The 21,247-nt window shown below is 40.6% G+C and overlaps 1 protein-coding gene across 1 annotated transcript in view; it reads left to right on the forward strand.

Annotated features, from left to right (window-relative positions):
- Positions 1-16,258, forward strand: part of shisa9a (shisa family member 9a) — a 59,705-nt gene extending 43,447 nt beyond the window's left edge. The window contains exon 4 of the mRNA XM_067576515.1: positions 5,973-16,258. Within this exon, the coding sequence (XP_067432616.1) occupies positions 5,973-6,865 (893 nt within the window). The 3' untranslated portion in view covers positions 6,866-16,258. The remainder of the gene's footprint in view (positions 1-5,972) is intronic.
- Positions 16,259-21,247: the final 4,989 nt, after the last annotated feature.

Raw genomic sequence — 21,247 nt, forward strand, 5'->3', positions numbered from 1 at the left:
CCTGTCCAGAGATATACAGCTCAGGAGCCCGGGATTCCAGGAGGCAAACTGCCATTACTGAGAGCCAATGATGGGAACGTCACACATGAGCTGTGAAAAATGTGTGTGTGGGGAAAGCGAGGGTGAGAGAGAGAGAGAGTGGGGGGAATAAATGACAGCAAACTAAAAACAAAAAGCTAGCAAAGGCTCTTTTTGAAGTCACCTTTGTGTGAGCAGCACTAATCTTGAGCAACATAAATGGACTTTTCTTTTCTTCCCCCGTTTCTACACACTCTGCTTTTTTCACTGCCTGTTGAACCCTTGAGAAATGGAACCAAGTCTAAGATCAACACCGCCTTCCCCAACACCCTCCAACCAGGCTTTTTTCCCTTTTCTTTAATTGCCTCTGCCACTTTCCCAATGGTCTACCGTCCAGCTGATAAGCCACACTTCTGTTAATCAATAGCCATCTCCACTGTCCCCATGTGCATCTATATAAGGTCACTTTATCGAATTCTAACAGCATCCGAGGCAAAAACCAACTAATAAAGGTCCCTGGATGCAGAGCTGTAACTCGGCCCAGAGGGGGACGCAGTCTTCAACAAGTACAAATGACCAATTATGGCCCACGTCTCATGCACATCTGCTCTGCTAAATGTAACAACTACCATAAACACTAAGGAGACGGCTGTGTTCTTACATGCTATGCAACATGCTGTTAAGAAGTTTTTCACAGATGGTCTGCAAAGTAAATCCGCAGTTAATGGGGAAGCAATTGCTCAGTTTTTTAATCTTTTTTTTTTAATCGTTCTTGCTCTTGTTCTGCATTTTTTCACATTCATATAGTATCTCACGCTGGTTCTGAAAGCACTTTCTGCTTTAGGGAATAAAACTGCCAACCAACAAGTCACAAGCCTGCTTTTCTAAACTTTAGGCTCCCGCAAAAACCCAACCTGCTGTGTTTATTGGAGTTTTGTATGCAAGACTCAATTTCAGCTTAGCGAAACATCTGTATCAGTATGGAATTATTTAAAAGTTTTTTGAGAACATGCAGATTATAACCATATACCCTCACACCTCAGCTGGGATTTAATCTTCTATAATCCTCTTTACATGCAAATGAGTTTCACAAATGAGACACAAAGGGAGTTTTTTTCAGGCTTCTTTGTTTATTGGTTTGGTACATCACAGGGAAGTGATATCTTAAAGGGGAACTCCTGTGGTTTAACATTGCGCTTCCACAATGTTACAGGACTCACAAGAGATAGATCTGTAAAAGAAAGGTCACAATCAATGCAGCAGAGGCCCGAGATATCCTGACTTTTAGGACATTTTCAAACCTATAGTTTGTTTGCTCTGATCTGAATCAGTGTACTTGTGTTTTCCTGTTGGTACGGCTTCTTTTCACACAGAAAAAATTAAAGTGAACTAAGATGCATCACTAAAAGCCACTTGAAAATGCTCACTCTGCTCATTGATTAGTTGAGTCTGGAGCAGGAGCAAATTCTAAAATGTAAAAAGGAATTTTTTGCAGGTTTTAAAGACATAAAACTACAACTTACCCACCGTCACCTTGGCAGTAGATATGGCTGGCTAATAAAAAAGCAGACTGACATAGTGGTCAAATCGTAATAAAGTCTTTATGTTATTGGTGCTGAGGGACTTCAGAGGAGCAGTGCTTGATTTTTTTTTTCTTCCTGATGCATAATGTGTGCGAGTCTCTGTGGGATGCTGGCCTTTCGCAGGCAGAGGCATGCAGAGCCCACACTGTGCAACAGCGGTGTTTTCCGTTTCCACTCACGTACGCTGCTGGATGTGTGCACCGTTGAGCTGACTGCCGCTGGATTGATTCACCTGTCACCTGAGCAAGTTTGATCCCCAGGGGTGGTGAGACGCTGCTGCTCCCCCTCACCCCCCACCCCACCCCATCCCAACCCCCACAAGCCCCCCTGCTATCCCCCCACAGGGCCGCTCACTCGTTTCTCTCCCATTCACACAGCAATAAACTAGATTTATAGTTACAGCGGCAAAGCAAACTCGCTGAGTGTGTTAACTTTATCTTCAAGGACGTGGAGGCAACAAGGGCTAAGGAGTAATGACTCGACTGTGAACGTGAATCCGACAGAAAAAAAAAGGTCACATTTCGCACTGATAAGAGAGACGGTAGCTTGGTGACAGTGACTGACAGAGAGAGTAAAAAATGTGAGGCATTAAATCTGACTGCTCCAAGGCTAAAGAAACACACACACACACACACAAAGACAGAAACACACACACAGACAGATATTCAGAAGATATGGGGAAACGCTTACACCAACACATAGATTACAGTGAAACTTCTGTGTTGACTTTGTCCATGTGTAAGAAGATAGATACATGTAGGTGTCTTTATACATACAGTATGTATACGATTATATATTGTACATGTATGTTATACCTCATACTCTTACCAGTTAAAGGGATAGTTTGCATTTTTTGAAGTTGGGTTGTATGAGGTAGTGATGTGTCGGTTGCAAAAGTGTAGTCTCTATGAGCCGGCTCCTTTAAGTGAACGATGGGAACCGGCTTCCATCTTAGAGATGATGTCTTTTTTTAATACAAGATATAATATTAGGATGATGTTTTCGCCACACTGCTCGGCCACGCTTACTCCAAGCACTGACTGAATGTTGTGTCGATGTCTATGTGTGTGTGACCGGTCACGTGTAATAACAAACAGAGATTATACCATCAGGTCAAAGGCAGGTGAGGGGGCTGATGGTCTACAGTTCTGAGGGACTGTAGCTGTCCTGTGTTGTTTTCTCTTTGATTTACTTTCATTTAGCATTTTTTAAAACTGGCCTTACACTGTTTTGGATATATAAATAAAACATTCAATATACATGTGTAATAGTGTTTGATGTTTTTAAGGTTTTAATAACAAACATAATGTCAAATTATGGTATTCTGGAAATTACATTGAATAATTTAAGTGATATATGTGCACACATACCAATCATAGATCAAAATATTACTAAATTTGGCTGAATTATAAAAGCCAGAAGTGTTATTAAATCAAAAGCCATTTGAGAGCCGAAAGAGCTGGCTCTTATTGCTAAGCTGAGCCAAATGATCTGGCTTACTGAAAAAAGCTGGAATTCCCATCACTAGTATGGGGTACTTATCCATAGTCAGTGTATTACCTGCAGTAGATGGCAGTCCGCAACCCCCCACCAATACCCAATAATGGAGAAGCAGGCAGAAGTACCGGCACAGAAGATAAGCACTGTACTGCTGTGGAGGGGGCCAGCAGCAAAACATATTTTAGCCACCTAAAAAATCCACTAAAAAACAAGCACTGTATTATGCCGCAGATCAGCTGTTTGGGTCAGAAAGTGCTGCAGCGGCGTAATACAGTGCGTGGCAATACGGAAGTTCTATGGTTAAGAAAATGTAGTGCCAAAGAAAAGGGCTGTCTGGCAGCAGAAAAGCAGTGAAAATATTCTAAATAGAGCATACATTTAAACTGATATTGAGTTTTTTTAGATAAAATACGTTTACTGCTGGCCCCCGTCAGCGTGCTTCTCCAATTGAGAGGGAGGATGCGGACCGCCATCTACTGTAGGTAATACACTGACAATGACAAGTACCTCATACAACCCCCCTTCAAAAAATGCAAGCTATCCCTTTAAACAGATTTCAGTTGTCACATTAAACTATTTTCTCCATCTTTCTTGTCTGATTGAAAAATGTCAAGTGCTGCATATGTAACTTGATGTAACTCGCCTCAGCCAGACACCACTCAGACTGTCTAGTTAAGCAATGCCTCAACTCTGTGTTGCGTTTTGTTGGGTGGAGGAATGATGGACGGCAGGCCTGCGTCTATTTCTGTGCTGCCATTTATTGTGTGGATGCATGAACTGTTCAGTCACAGACACAGCACAGCACATTCAGGCATTTCATTATGAACTGGCAAAGTTACGCAGTAAAAAATTCCATTATAAAGAAAATACAGTCACATTGACATATGAACCCCCCCACTGGTTTTCAACTGAGGGCAAATATGTGTGTAATGATGGAGAGAGGAGAGTGTCTGAATTAATGTCATAAAAATATTGATGGTGCAACATGTGTCGCTCCTATTATTATTCTTGCTTTTTGTCTTTTTCCATTTTGGGGGATAATCAATGTTCTCAGTTTTGGAACTGTTATATGCTTTAGGGGTTGTACACAAGAAAGTATAACATGGCCAAGGATTTAATGTGTTAGCTGTGGGATACAACTTGAGCCCTGTATTTTTAGCCTATATTTGTTTACATTTTGGAAAATTGGCACCATTAAAAGTTCCTGTTTGCAGTGGATGTTCAGACAGCTATCACTGGATTACTTTGAAACTAAAGAAAACTTAAAAATGTCATGATTCTGGAGTTATAGGGAGCATCTTTTTTCCATGTTTTTTAAGCAGATTTATGGATGATTATTCACAATGCATTAAGGAGTATGAGTATAATTTTTGATGCAAATTGCGGCTCTCACCTCACATCTCTTTGTGCCCCCACCCTTGCACACCCAACACCCTTGTGCCCTACTGGGGAGGCTCACAGTTTGAAAACATCTGGCTCAGAACAAGCACAGTATAAAAAATCAAATATTTAGTTAGCACTAAACAGTTAGGTAGCTTGTTTAGGGAGTGCACTACTTTATGTTATATGACCAATTTAGCTTTGTAAAATAGGGCGGCTGTGGCTCAGGGAAGTAGAGCAGGTCGTCCACTAATCGGAAGATCAGCAGTTCGATCCCCGGCTCCTCCAGTCCGCATGTCAAAGTGTCCTTGGGCAAGATACTGAGCCCCAAATTGTTCCCGAAGGCTGTGTCATCGATGTGTGAGTGTGTGTGAATGAGTATTAGACACCTTGCATGGCAGCCTCTGCCATCAGTGTATGAATGTGTGTGTGAATTGGTGAATGTTGACATGTAGTGTAAAGTGCTTGAAGTGGTTGGAAGACTAGAAAGGCGTTATATAAATGCAGTCCATTTACCATTACATCAAACACAGTTTGAGATGATTTTGCTATATTTGTGTGGAGCGCTGATTTAAACAACCTAACTCAGGTGTTTCTGAGGAGAGAAGGGCCCCGTTAGCCACTAAACCTACACTATGGGATATATAGCAAGAGGAATCACACACCATACAAACCTTGTTACACAAAACCAGATCCATACTTTCATTTCAGAAAACATTGTAGCTCTGGAATAGGACTAGCCTTAATTTCCTACATAGAAAGAAAGGCAACAAGATTTTCTCAAAATCTTCTCTTCATTATACTGTATGTCAAAAGGAAATGAAGTCCCGTTATTTAATGTTTGGAGTTACAAACAGTTACATCTACCAGGGACATGTTGCCCTGTTGGAAAACATGACACCACATCTTTCTCCAAAATATTCTTTTTTCATCATAGTGAACACCTTCCCACTACACAGAAATTAGATGTTTTCTTGGCTTTATAAAGGAGGTGGAAGAGACATTCTCGGCTCTCTTTTTGATTTCACTCCTCCAGTGGCATGACAGGCCTCGATATGCAGGCGTTTACAGTAGCCCTGACACCCTAGATGGTCAGTCAGATAAAGGTAGGCTGAATAACAAAGTTAAAGTATACAGGTTTGTTTTACGACCTTTTCAGATTGTGGGAGTAAAAAGGGATGGGATGTTTTCTATCCAAACTTCTGCCTGTGTGTGTGCATTCACATGTGCATGACTTAGTTTGCAGCTGATTTCATGAGTCATTCTCTTTAACAGTTTTATTTTATTTTTGTTCCACTGTAGCAAAACAGACGAGCAGAGGATATTGTTTTTTTCACAGTCTATAAAGAGCAAACAGCAAAATTGGAGGAAACAAATTTATTCAGATTTCAACATTGAACCCAAGATTTCAGCTGTCCTCTTTTGCAGATCTTTCATGTTCATTTAACATTTTCATTAGCTTTCTGTTTCTTTCTCTCCTTCTTCTGTCAGCTGCCAAGTACAACGGTGAAATCTACAACAAGCGTCGACTGATGGTGGAGCTGCCAACGAAGGGTGGCCTCCCTCTCCAACCCATGGGGAACTCCAGACCCTCCATGGGCAACATGTCGTCGATGAATCCCGCGATGACCACCAACCCTATGGCTTCTAACCCCATGACCTCCAACCCTATGAACCAAACCATCACCCAGATGACCTCCATGACGCAAATGACGTCTATGACACCCATGACTTCTATGACACCCATGACCTCCCTTACCCCGATGACCTCCATGACTCCTATGACCTCCTTGGGTCCACTGACTCCAGAGCCAGTGGCCACTTACGTCACAGAGATGCCCAGCATCTCCTCCATCTCAACCCTCCCGACAGAACGGCACGGAGGTGGTGGAGGAGGGGGACTGAAGCTGAATGGCCAGAAACCCAAAGGCAGCCATGCCCACGCTGCCCACGCTGCCCACAGCTCTCACAGTGCTCACACTCACACTCACACTCACAGTCATGCTCACAGCCACAGTAGCAAGCCGCCAGGACTGGGGGCTACCTCCCTGGCACACATGGCGGGGACCATGCCAGGTGGCATGTCCCTGGGCATCTCCAGGGCCGCCGAGAGTGTCATTGGCTCCAGCTCGGCTACAATGGGCCGCCCATTGGCCTACAGTTCCAACACCATTGCGACTGGGCATGCGATGGGGTTGGGCCTGAAGGGTTGGGATGGGACTGAGACGGTGGGCCGGAGGAAGACCTACGGGCACAAGAGGCCTCAGTGTACCGTGCTGGAGCCGAACCAGCTCCACAGCACCAGAGGCCAGAGCCACAGCCAACACTTCCTCCCCACACAGCCCTACTTTGTGACCAACAGCAAGACAGAGGTGACTGTGTGAGAGAGGATATGAGGGAGACAAAGAGGGGGAAAGGATGCATGTTGAGTGGTGGCATAAGTAATCTCTAAGTGGAGACACCAACTCCAGGGTTGGTCAAAGGTGCAGATCTATGTGTGTGTTTGTGTGAAGAAGTTGAGGCTTGTTGGTACTGGTGAATGATTGTCACAACTTTGTGGTGGGACAGTGACACTGTGTCTGAGTGGTCCTCGTTTCACAAACGGAGAGTTCACCAATCAAATCACCGAACAGACCTTTGTTGTCAAGAGGATGGCGGCCAAGTTGGTGGTGTCTGTAACCATAACAACAAAGAGCCTACAGAGCAGGGATGTCTGTACACTTGTGGTAATATCAGAGTGTTGTCTCACAGCTAATATCTACTCTGTAATGATAACAATGTCTGAGCATTACAGCGCAACTACACACAGCTGTTAAAAATGGGAAACTGCTGATAATAAAATGGATGGGCTTTTACGAACCAAACCTAAGAAGCAACAGAAGAGATCAAGTGTAAAGCACCAAAGCATCGTGATAAAGGAGGAATACAGCAAGTTTACCCACAAACCTCGCAACAAGAGTTCTGCTCATCTGCCCAACAAAGCATTGAATGGTTTGGAAGAAATAACATTTCCTTATGATTCTCCCCAAATCTCCTGAGGGCTTTGAAACAGACACATGATGAGGGCACTGGGCTTTAGACTGCAGACATGCAGGGTTTTGTACTGTGGCCATTCAGAAACGCCTCGTAGGCTCTGCAGCTGAAGGTCGCCCTTTTCCACAAGGCTCCAGCACAGAGAATGGAAGCTGTCGCACTGGCATTGTGCTGTTCTGATCTCGTCTGCGTGGTGACAGCTGGCCCAGAGGAGGGATAAGGAGGCAGGGAGGCAGCATCTGGATGATGCTGCAGCTAGCAGAGGCTTCTTGGAGCATCATTCTTGTACACAAATGCACACATTCAGAAACATGCACATGCATTTTTACATTTTCACAAACATACAAAAACATATACTGTAGAAATACCACACACCAGGGCTTGGCCGATATGAGTTTATGAAGAATGATACCAATAACTTTAGAATTAAGTTGCTAATATTTTGTGTGATTTGTGCATATCTGTTATCTCTAAATTTGACTGTCTGGATTCCCAAAACTTAAAAATGATATTCTTGTCAGTGAATTTAGACCATGACAGTGCTCTAAACCAATTAAAACCAGAAAAATGTAACTTTTAGAAATGGCAGCTAAGTAAGGATGACCCACCTTATCTATTCAGTGACAGGGCACAGTCTGGGATAATTTACTGCCTTTTAATTCCAAAACTATTAAGAAAAAGATTGCAAATAAAAAGAAAATAAAGCTGTTTTTATGTACTGTAGCAGTGGCCGGGGATGGCCTTCATAATACTGGAACGGGACAAAAAACTTATTTAATTAAAGATATGTTATATGTATTTTAGGCTAACGTGGATAGCACTCATAGAGTGGGTTAACTAAGTAATTGAACATATTTCATTAGGTAAAGCAAATATAGGCTTTGGCTGCTCAACATTTTATTTCTGCGCAGATTTGCATAGAGTGTTCTACTTCTCTAGTTTTAGAAAAAAGTGATAAAATACTGTGAAAAGTGGAGTGAGCTGGAATAAAAATACCACTATTCTTTTAGTGGTGATGGAAGACACTGCTACGAGAAACTAGGCTTGATTAGATCGCTCACTGTACTCGAGCTCTAGCTGAAAAAAACATCACAACCAGCGGGAAAAAAACGACTATCTGGGTTGCATGACTCAAACATAAAAATAAATCCTTAAGTCTGACAAATAGGCCAAATCTTCTAAGGGCTTCTCCAAACCCGATTGCTTGTTTTGTAATGATGTGAGACTTATTAGCAACTGCTGCCACTGTTATCATTTTGACCTTGTAATCTAAAATGCTGCTTCCACCTCCAAGACCCTCTTTACATTTGTGATTAAGATGCATTTTCAGTGATCAGATTGTAATCAGACAGTGCATTAAAATAAAAATGTCAATGCACCCAAAACAAACAGTAAATAGATTATGATCTGATTGCTTAAAGCGTCTCTGGAGGTGGTCAGAGAAGCATTTGGCATAAGTGTAAATGCAGTTATGCGTTGGACATTTCAGTGCAGATCCAACCAGGGCACAAGCAAAACAGGCAATAGGCGGTTCAGACAGTACCACACAAACAAAGACAGATTGTCGGAACATTTGTGGACAGAGAACAAGCAAAAAAAAAAAAAAAAGAAGTGTGGATTGATGATTTTTAAGCATGCGAATATGAGAAAGAGGTGCACATGACAATCTGGTGAGAGGAAAAGACATTGGATTTCAGTGTGTATACCAGAGACACATTTTATTGCCAGCTCCAGCAAAGCTACACACAGTTTGGGTACCCTGTGTATCCAGACTGCATGTAGTTCTGAGGTGCATTAGGGGGAGGCGGGGGAGGCGGGCGTAATACTACAGCTTCTAAATCAAAAGACACATGAAACAACTAAGCCAGTTGAGCGTAAGATAAGAGGGTCTATAGGAGGGGATATTTCTGCCTCCTGCTGTGAAACCCCTGCTGTCTTGAGGGTCACATGACTGGAAAAACCTGGAGACCGAATTGAAGGCGTGGAACAGGATTTCAGAAGTCATGAGAGCATTAAAATGTGTCACCTACACCCACAATATATGCACACTCACACACACATATACACACAGACCACATTACAGGGTGGACTCTGCTTTCCTTCTGCTCCCGCAGTGCAGAGCGGCAGGCATCATCGCAGCAGAGAGACAAAAAGTCAGTGCTGTTACTGCGCCTGTTGTACATGAAAGACTGTGAAACTCCAGACCTTGGCCCTTTGTAGCGATAACTGATATCATGCTTTTTATATATATAAATATACATAGCCTTTCTCTCTTAATCCCTTTCTTTTCATCCTTTCTAATTTCACTTCTTTTCACCCCTTTCTTCTTCTTTGCTCCTCCCATGTCTGAATGGAAGACCTTCGGAGTAGAAATATCTCTGAGAAACAAAAATGGGGCTGTGATGAATCTTTCCTGTGATAGTGGAGTACAGTCATGATGAGACAGTGAATAATAATAATTCACCCCCACCTTGAGAGACATGATTGGTTTCCCCGTGTGCATTGTTCTAGCAGGAAATATAAGTGATTGATTCTGTGTGCCAAAAAATGTAATTCAGTTTGCAATTTTCTACCATTGTGTGTCCTCTTGAACACTGCGCACATTTCCACTCTTTTTAACTTTGTGTATGTCTATGTGTGTGTGTGTGTGTGTGTGTGTGTGTGAGAGAGAGAGAGAGAGAGAGAGAGAGAGAGAGAGAGAGAGAGAGAGAGAATCATACTTTGGCATATGAATATTGTCTTTGAAAAAGTAAAACTCAAACAAACAAAACAACCAATCAAAGTGAATCATATATAAATGACATCACAATCTCATAAACCTATTTGTCTGATGAGAATCCTTTGCAAATGTAGTTGTTTTCTTTCCTCCTCCATGTATCTCTTTACTCATTTTCTTTGACAGCTGGTGGTTTTGTCTGTAACAGAGTTGAAAAGCAGGTCAGTGTTTGCTTAGGATGTGCATTATCGGACCCAATTGACTTAATCCAGCAAGGCGGAAGTGTGGAAATATGAACCCTCCTTGCCATCCCATACCGCTCCATCCTTAAAGCCCATTCAGCTTCGCAAAACCAGCCACTGGAACAATTGGTAAGCAGGCAGAGCAGTGGAAACAGTTGGTAAACAAACACCCCTCATCCCTCACCGTAACGGCCAAAATAAACCCGATGGAAAGCGGGAATTGGTTGCGCTGGCTGGGTCATGGTTGATAGGGTCAGGGCCACAGATGAATGGGTTCAGGATGCAGTCATGTCTGACATTTTTCATCAGACGAGTCAGTCAGACAAAAAATGCCACAGCAGAGACAAAAGGACACAGGTAGTATGCGGGCTCAAAACAGTCGATTCAGTAAAAGAGCCAGCTCCTGAACAGTGTTCCTGTACATCATTTATTGAAGAGAATCTGTAAGATGCTTGTTTTTCTGAATTTTATAGTGTTTGTACTTACTTCAGTGCATTCGGTGGCGAACAATTTCAAAACCTGCCAGTTCCAAAGAAAAAGAAGTAAATGTGCATTATTTCTCATTATTTTCTCTCATCTTGGAGGACTTTTGGGATTTAAAAGACAATTTTATAGCACAGAGATGGTTGCTTTCCTTTTCGCATGCTTATGTTGCTTCAGAGTGACGAACCAGCTTTACCTCTTTGGATTTTTTGTAGCTTCTGTCTGTTTTCTATGGTCAATGCTTATGCTAACTACCAACTGTTTCCAACAACTTTTCTGGTAAAGAGAAACCCCCTTATTTTCGGTAGGAGAACAGCATAAGCTGTCACAGCAGGGTATAGGATGAATCATCTATTATATGGTATCATCTATAAAATATATGTATAGCATTGCAAAACCGATTTTGCTACAAGAAAACAATTAAGGCTCGGTTGCACCAGCATTTAAAACTACAAATTATTCTCTGATGGATTTGTTCAGTAGCTCGGAGAGAGCTTTTTCATCTCTTTAATAACTGCATCGAATGAAATGATGCACAAAACAAAATGTCAGGGCAGGATAAACAGCCCAGTACACAAATGGAAACAAGCTTGACAAGCTATTCTGACTGACTAGTGCTAGCATGTTTCCAGATGACTAGTTCACAGTAGTTCATCAACTAGCACTGCGAGTCGTCACTACATCATCAAGCTTTTAGAACCAATTATTTTGCAAAGATACATTGATAAATTATGCTGTGCTACTTTCTGGTGTGACCAGGCCTTTAGTTGATCAAACTACTGGTCAATTAAAAGTTCACTCAACAAACTGGCCACTCTGCAGTAACCATTGACTGTATATAAATATGGACGTCATAACAGTGCCCCAAAAATGAAGCCAAAACATCTTGATTGCCCCCTGGTGGCTGGCTGCATTAAAGGTCATAAATCCTTCCCCCTCCATGGTAGCGGATGAGATATGAGCCAAAATAAAAAAATCAAAGTACACATCAAAGACATTTTTTCCCAAAGATGGTTTCTGTCATTTTAGGACATTCTCATCACGCTGGTGTTTAACCAAGTGCTCATTTTTCTAATAAGTTGGTTTTTAATTAGTTATTTGATGATATAAAAAGGAGGTGTGAGGTCATGATTGACAGCTGTAAAGGCCGCTCTCAAACCTCCGTCAGGCAGGACGGCTGAGGAGGCGTGTCTCGCAGGCCGTCAACCCACCGCCCAATATACTGCGCAGACTCTGGCTCCAAATGACATCACGCAAGCAAGATGGCAGCTCCCATAAAGGAGATATTTTGGCTTCACTTTTGCATAGCGGTAGGAAGTGGAGATCCGTCATCCATAATTATATACAGTCAATGGTAGTAACAGACATCTTGGAGTATAGTGTGAGTAATAGCCTTCACCCCCTAGTTTCTTATGGCACATTCAGATCATATAGGATGGATGACAGAGTGATAAAAATACTGTGAATTGACAATATAATACTGTATCTATTAAATTTGGGTTTAATCACCTTCAACGATGTGCTTTAGCTGACATGAGGTGTACTTATTTGCTTGATTTTCATGAAGCATCAAGTCAGATACATTAGAGCTTTCACAAAAGTCAGAGTTTCTTTGTCATAATTACTACTTGGATGTTGATTAAGATAACTCCAATATGACATGAACATGGCAGTACCAGTACTGTGTTAGGGACAACCACAGTGTGAACTCATTGCTCCAAACCATCCAGGACCTGATTGCCTTGTAGGTGCATTGCCTGCCACAGTCCAAATGTTTCTCTTTACTTTTTTTTCCTTCTTCCTGGCTGAATGGAAGTCAAATGAAGAGTGGAGGCCTAATTATAGGAATCAGACCTAAGTTAGAGGGTGCAGCGGATCACCGGTGCATTGATCAGTAACAAAGGCAGGAGCAGGAATCAGGCCAGTCAAGCATGCAGCCTTAAGTTATGTGGTATTAACACTTTTGCTGAATATGCTTTGGCCTTGTGAACTGGACTTAATTATGTATTGTATTCTTACAGATGCAAGATTTTGACTAAATGTGCACCCATCTTTTTAACATAAATCACAAAGTGGGACCACAATAGAGCCCTATCTCTCCAGTCACTCAATTAAAATAGATTCTGCTGTCCAGGATGGACACATTACATTCAAAAGTAAGTGACATAACATAAGCTGCAGTGAGTCCTATGTTGAGGATCTTTTTCCTCTTTTGTTGTGTTGCTTCACAGACCAGCTAGCTTGGTAACAATTGTGCTGTGTGCAGATTACTGACATCAAATTACAATTTTTTCTTAATATATTGTATTTTCCAATATTTCCCCCTTTCTCTCACAATTCGGCATGGCCCTCTCTGCTACTCTGTAGCCTTTCTCACTGTTAACACCCACTGTGGAGGGCATGGACACCTCCGCTACATAGCTGCTTCTTTTCATCAATCTGTGAGGAGCTTCCCCAAGAAGGCACAATGCATGTAGAGGTTCATACATACAGATCTCACCACCCTTTATGCCCTTGATGTCGCAACCGACCAAGAAAAATCACTATTTCAGTGACAATGATCCCTCACCGGCTTCCCATCCACAAAACACTGTCATTCGTGCTTGATGAAGCCTCTAGCTAAACATTCTTTTAGCCCTGCATCACTTGAGCCATCACAACATATGATCTCTGTCGCTTCTTAATGCCATGTAGCCACCAATGTGCTGAGTTGTACTGCATGATTGGCTGGAAATCAATTTATTGATCCATCCACATTAGGCTGTAACAGTTTTTGACACCAGAAGGACAGCCAGCAAGTATCCCGTTAACAATTTCTGAAGCAAATTCATCTATTATTGCCACAAAGGACTTATTTTTGATATGCTTTTACTGCAGTCTTTTGAGCCTTGCTCTTGAAGGTGAAACGTCTGAATATGTGTCAGATTGATGTTGAGATGGTGAGTTATTTGGCGGGCCTGTACACTGTATTGTGGCAGCATCTCGCAATGTGTCAAATTAATAAAGGCACGAAGAAAAGCAAAACAGCAAAGAGTGGCAGATGAGCGAGAGAGATTTAAAGAAAAGCTTGAAGGCAAACACCTTGCATACCCACCTACCTTTCGCCTCACTAAATACGCATTGACAAGTAGAAGCAATGACAAAACTGAGCATTACAAAAGCTTACACTTCTACTAGCCCACACAAGCTTCACCTAGAGACAGAAAGAGGCAGGTGACAGAAAAGGAGAGAGAGGCAGATGAGATGCGGATGGGATATGAAAATGGGTATTGTGGTCCAACTTCTCTCTTGTTTTGGCTGAAAGAGAGGTCTATTAATACAAAAAAGCATCCCCATTAGACAAGTTGAGCTGAAATCAAGCTCTCTTGTTGAGCAGAGCAGCCAGGCGCCAGGAGAAAACCGCACAGTGGAATATCTACAAGGAATATTCAATAACAGACAGAGCAGGAGCTGTACTGAGACCGGTGGCCAGGGGGGCTTTATGAGTTCTCACTGTGGTCTTTAATCACCGAAACCCAGAGAAATATGAGGAAGAGCTCTGGTGCTGCGACAGGGACTCAGTCCACAGTGGCACACAAAGACAGAAAAGGGATCTAATGTCAACACTTAACAGGGAGGAAGCTTTGAATTATTGATATTGCAAAACGCTGGCGGTGCACAGAACGTGAGCGCTAACGACTCCGTTTGGAAAGTTATGAATCAGAGACTGTTAGCTCACACACTCATACACACACAAAAACTCCTCTGTCCAATGATTTCATGATGCTACAGTATTGTTATGTAGACGTGTAGACTCTCAGACTTGTATTGATCACTAATGCAGCAGCTCTATAGATTCCCAAATCAGTCATGCAGTCCAGACTGATTGTCCATTACTAATATATGCTAGAATATGTATTTGTCAGCTCCTGTTTTGTTGAGTATTTTTTACAATCTGTATGCCATATGTGTTCAAGGGGAAGATGTGACACATAGCTTGTTCTTGATGTCAGTCTTGTAGTATTGCACTGAATCAGGACAATGCGGTTGTCTGTAAATATTAATTTCTTGGTGGAGAGGAGGTGAAGAAAGTTTTTTTCTTCCTGTTAATCACCACAGATAAAATGCAGTATACTCTTCATTAGAGAAAAGAGCAGCAGTACCATGATGGGACAGTGAAATATGTACAGTACATTGGGAACGATTAAAGGGCTCAAACACACAAGTTACATTTTTACCAGATTTTCCACCTCTCTTTCTTTTCTATCCTTTAACGTTGCTGTTTGCTGGCTTTGATAGCACTGTAAAGATTACAGCCTATGAAGAGCAGCGTCTGTATGATTGAAAAAATCAGTATACCACTATATTATCAAAAAGGGGATCTCGTCAGCTATGTTTACGACTTTGTATAGCATCAGTCTTTATGCGCAATGTTTTCACCAATCCGGAGCTGTCTACTTATGCACACAGAGACAGAGGAGATGCAGTGTTTGTTGTCCAGTAACGCTCAACATCTGTTTTCAAAAGGGTTTGCTCCTATGGTGTGCTTTATATGTATAATTTTTTTTTTTTTATCATAAACCTATATTAAATATACTTGCTGTTAGAATTAACGGAAGGATATCAATCACAGTCGATGTGAATAATACTCTGGTTATTGACCTCTGCTTCGGTCCAGAGCCAAGGGATTTCCCATTACCGTTGAAGAATCAATAAGCTATTTGCGATATGACTACTATCCATTAGCAAGCATATCCTTTTATAGAATAACTCATTGATTAACTCATTTTGGTGTTAATCATGCATTACATACAAAGTTATATGAGATCCAATTTTCTATTTTTTGATGTCCAGACCAGTTTGTGGTATTTATGCATATGTGTATATGAATACATATGGCCCCAACACTGCATTTATGCGTGACTAGTAAAGCATATTTTCTATGGTAGAGCCCATCTCCCACTATTGTTTGCACAGTAGCTTATAATATGCACCGTGATGCCCCATCGTCCTTTTACTGTTTACTGACTTTATAATTTGTGAAATTAAGTTATGGAAAAGCTGTATTTTGGTACTATTCAAATATGTTAGAAAAAGAGATATAGCAGATGTTTTGTCCCAGAAATATATTACCATAGTGTTGCTATGAAGTCTGTTTTCCTTATTTTGGGGAGGGATGACAGATATTTTTGTTCTTCTTTTGTTGTTGATTTGCCATCTGACAGTATATCACCATTGTTCTATATACGACTTTCTTACGTGGCAATAAAAGATGACTTCTGTAAAAACGGTCTTCTCATTGCCTTCCTTTGGTGTATCTTTTTATTCTCCCTTGTTTCTTCGTCCTTTTGTCCTCAGGAAGAGATGCTATTCTTTATTCCTCCTCCCTCCTCTCCTCATACCCCCCCACCCCCCCCACCCCACACACACACACACACACACACACTTACTTTCCTCCTATCGGTGTCCCTTAGCTCTCTACTTTCCAGCAAACATTTGATGTTAAATATATGTTGTTAGAACGGCTTGAATTAACTTTGGAAACATTTAAATATAGCAGCAAAGTAAAAGTTGAAGCAACATTCATGCATAAGCTGCTTCCTGTTTTGTTGTATGAAGTCGAGACCTTAATGTCTCACAGATGTAAATTCAAAACAAATTCCTAACCTGTTTTTCTCTGTCTGTCAACAAATGCTGTTAGCAGCTCTTCCTCTGTTTTACTCATGATATGCATTTGACAGGTGGCATTGTGCACAAGGTTACCGAGGGAGCACAAAAACAAAATTAAGATTTGAAACTACTTTGGAAACTTTGAAAGATTTTTTTCCCCGAATTTTAGAGAATTTTGGCCTATTGCCTGTCATTGATAATAACAAAAATCAACAACTATTTGCTATAAAAAAAAATATTTCTCTTCTCTTCTTTCCTCTTCTTTCCCCTGCTGCTTCTCGCAATGCATGCAAAGCTGAAGCCAGCAAGTTAATGTGTCCTTGGGCTTCAAAGCGAAGATCCCTGCCAGACAAAATCAGACCTACTGTTTTGGTTTTGGTTGTAAAAATTCTTCTGTTTTTTCCCTCTTTACCTCCAAATGAACTGTGCATGCAAGGTAAAAGGCAAAAAAAAAAAAAAAAAGACAAAAAAAGAGAGAATCTATCTTTTAACTTCACACCTTCTCGCCCATGCAAAAACAAAGTACACACCACAACAGACACATGCATTTGCACAATGTGCGTTTACGCTAATTACTCAGGCTGCCAGTGCTATTGGCAGCAAGGAAACAGTCTAGGGAATTTAACTCAAAACAAAGCAAACCTGCTTTTCCTCCCGCTCCCCTGCCAATCCTTCTCTACCTTCCTGAATCCTGCTCAACAGAGTGGAGCTGCACAACAAGAGTTCTCTGTGTGTTTAGAGCCATCTGGCACTGATCTGTACTTCAGCCATCAGGGGCATCATCACAATCATCATCATCATCATCATTTTTTGGTATTCATGGGTCTTTTTCATCCACATTGTCAACAACACTGTCATTACGAACACATTATCATCAAAATATTATGATCTACACTGTTATCATCATCCTTCATCACTCATCTTCCCGATCTTTATACAATAATATTACAGTAATCATGTTTACTTGTAAGGCACTTTTCAAAACCAGTGTTACAAAGTGCTTTACAAAAAAGAAACAATGAAAATAAAGATACAAGAATAAAGTCAACAAAGCAAATACCAATAAAACACATACAAGATAAAAAAAAATGTGCAGCATATAAAGCAATTAAGTGTCAAGCATGAAATATATACAAATCTTTCAAGGTTAATCAATAAAAAGGAATCAGATATTTTTTAGAGCTTGCTGATATGTCAAAATACATCCAAGTTCTTCTCCACAGGTTTGATATTGATAGCAATGACATCAAGATATGACTTGATCTGGTTCTAGACCAATTATAAAAACATTTATTTTTTCCAGGTTTTAATGAAAGGAAATTTGTGGACATACAATATTTCTCATCTGCTGGAAATTTTACCAGACAGGACATATCAGAAAGATTATTGGGCTTCACAAGGAGATGTATCTGAGTGTCTTCCACATGCATAGTGAAATGCAACACCACATCTGCATATATGACTGAAGGGAAGCATATTCAAGAAAAATAAGATTGGTCCTAGAATTGAACCCTGGGGCACTCCACATGTTATCAGGGCTAAAGACGAGACACTGTGACCAATTAAAATGAAAAAACCTGATGAAGAAAAACACTGGAAGGCTTCATCAGATGTACCAACCCACTAGTGGAGTCTGTTTAACAGGATATCATGATCCACTGTATCAAAATTTTTCAAAGACATAAATCATCTGACAAAGCTTCCAGAAGCTGTAATGACAGTTTTTCACAAGATTTTGGCAATAACAGCAATAACGATGTTGTCTATACCATCATAAATATAGTCTTCTGATGTTCTCCTCAGTGTTCGTCTTTTTATATTTTTTATTAAGTCTGCTGAGGCAATACATTTTACTGCACGGCACATCAATTATATAGTGAAAAGAGCACTCAGCTTTTCAGAAATTGCACATGTTATTCTCATGGCCCAGGGCAGCCAAATCAGCGTCTGTGAAAATGAGCCATTCCCTTCCAAAGCTTCAGACCAGGAGGAGTCAGACTCTAATCTGTGAAGAGAAAGCGATGTACAGCCTGGAGGGATACCACTGACAGTGACGCTGAGACTCACTTTGTCGTCTCTTACACTGTTTGTTTGAACTTTGAGATCCAAGGGAGCTACACTTCATAACATAGTAATGTTGTCTGTTTGAAATTAGAAATGTGCCCTGATAGTCAGAATATATCATGCTATATTCTATTCAGCTTACTTTTTACATTGCTCCTAAGCTTTTTTTCCATTTTGCTAGTTTTTTTTTCTTTTATCCTGCATTGCAGATTAGGTGGCCTCTAAGAAAATGTGAATGGAAGAAAGAAAAGAGAAATTTCATGAACAAAAAGGTTTAAAAAATGCAGAGCTAGACACGTGAGGTTGTGCAAGTTAAAGAAAAAAAATTGAATTTGTGGAGAAAATAATAGACGCACAAAGAAACAAGTAAAATTCTTAGAAAAAGAGACATCTCAGACAAAGTAATTATTAAGGAGTCATACTGAATTGCAGGAGGCCTTTAAGCAACTGTGTGAATGGGGAAAAAAAGTAGAGGCAGAATAAAAGGAAGAAGTGTTGTGAAAGAAAATGTTACCAAATAGAGCGAGACACTTGAGTTGAGGTTCTGCAAGTTAAAGAGGAAAACTTAAAAGCACTTAAAAAATAGACATAGACAAACAAAGAGAGAGGAATCTCTGATAAAGTAAAACATTTATGGCGCCATTCTGCATCAGAGAAAAGAAGGCCTGTAAGGAAATTATAAAAGGAGAAAAAGTGATATTATGAAAGAAAAAGAAATATTATGAAAGAAGACAAAGAGAGGGTTCAAAGAATCGAACAGTTATTGCTGCATAAAATTAATATCAAATAGTCTTAAATATGCAAATAGGCAGAGAAAGAAAGAAAGATTCTTAGACAAAGAAGGAAAGAAAGACAGACTCAATAAATTGAGTAATTAACAAAAACAAAATAGACTGAATAAAAAAAGAAGAAGATTAATGCATAAATACACATATAAGCTATATCTAATGCACACTCCATGGCACACTTTTAAACTATTCACATTTTATGGCCTCTGTTATGAATCATTGTTCCATTGTTCTTACCTTTTTGCCTCAGCTCTTATTTCCCTTTTTTGGCATTTCTCCATCAGACACACATGAAGGAATATTCTGATGCATCTACAGCCTGAGCCCCTTCAGCTCCAACCTTTTAACCTTTTACTGCAAGTGGCTTATATTGTTGCTGATATAAAGATGTCACTGTCATACAAATCAATGTAAAGCTGAACTTGAGCAGCGTAGCTAAAATCAGAGCCAGGCCTGTCATGGTGCACTCACTGCACGTCACAGTGGGTTGTTTTTTTTTTTTTTTTCTTTCATGACCCTGCCACAGCTAATTATCTCATGCAGAAGGCAGTGTATTATGGGACTACCCTCTACACAAAGTTCAATGAGTCATCTTGTCAAAAGGATTGACTGGCCAATCTCCCTGGAGACTTTTTCTCCCCTTCACTCCCTGTTTCCCTCTTTCTCCCTTTCTCTCTGTCAAGATAATACAGTATTTAAAAGAGAGACAGAGTGGGCTCTGGGTTCACAGGGATGAAATGCATGATGCTAAGCTCGGCTCTTCTCAGTGCTCTTTTGAAGGGTATATAATGTGCAGTAGTGGAATAAATAAGTTCTCCTTTTTATAGACTTCTTCGTCAAGCTCTCATTTAAGCTAGCAAGATGTTTGATTGGACAAGGGTGCGTATCGTATGTGTGAGTGTTTTTCTTGTGGAGTACGTCTCTATCCTTATGAGAGCCAGTGTGGATGTTAAGTCCTTGGAGTGAGGACATTTTGTTCATTGTCACTTTCCTCTCATAAAGTGACATGTATGACAGGTAAGACATGCAACAATAGAAAGACCAGAACAACAAACAACACAACAGAACCGCTGCATGACATTAAGCCAGTATACGTTAAGATAAGACATATATAAGTATGTTTACAAAAAGATGCACAGGGAATTTGGATAATTGTGGTGTCATATATGTATGTGTCATGTGCTTTGAGGGTAAATAAGTAACTACAGTCCATGTTCACGTCTTCAAGTAGTTTTAATGCCCATTCAGAGATGGCCTCATACTCCTGTTTGCAGTTAAGTTGCTGTTGGCTCCGTGTTGCGTTGGATGCTTGGACCCCAGCATACCTGCTTACAGGTCTAGTTCATAACACACAGCTGCTGTTATTTAGCAGTATTTTAATCATAGTCCTAATTTAATTTTAACCACAAGGCTAATGCCTAATTAGAAATCAATAAAAGATTAATGAGGCTTAGGGGTACTGTTAGTTTCATTTTGGGATAACAGAAGACAATAGTGTGAATAAACATAAGGTGAACACTCTAGTTAAAGCTGCAATAATCAATATTTTTATATCACTTATTTAAAAGAAAGTGTAATGTGAGAAGGTTTACTTGCAGTGACAAACCCACACATAGTTATCACCCGACTCCACAAACCAGCTCCCCCAACTTCATGGAGCCTTTCCAGCAGCAGCAAGTACCTGTATTCTGCAAAAAAAAAAAAAAAAAAAAACAACATGAAACAAAGACAAATGACAAAAGACATTTTCTTAAACCCACTGTACACTAGCTGTTCAGCACCAGACAGACA

This window comes from Thunnus thynnus, chromosome 20, assembly GCF_963924715.1.
Source record: "Thunnus thynnus chromosome 20, fThuThy2.1, whole genome shotgun sequence".
Taxonomy (NCBI): domain Eukaryota; kingdom Metazoa; phylum Chordata; class Actinopteri; order Scombriformes; family Scombridae; genus Thunnus; species Thunnus thynnus.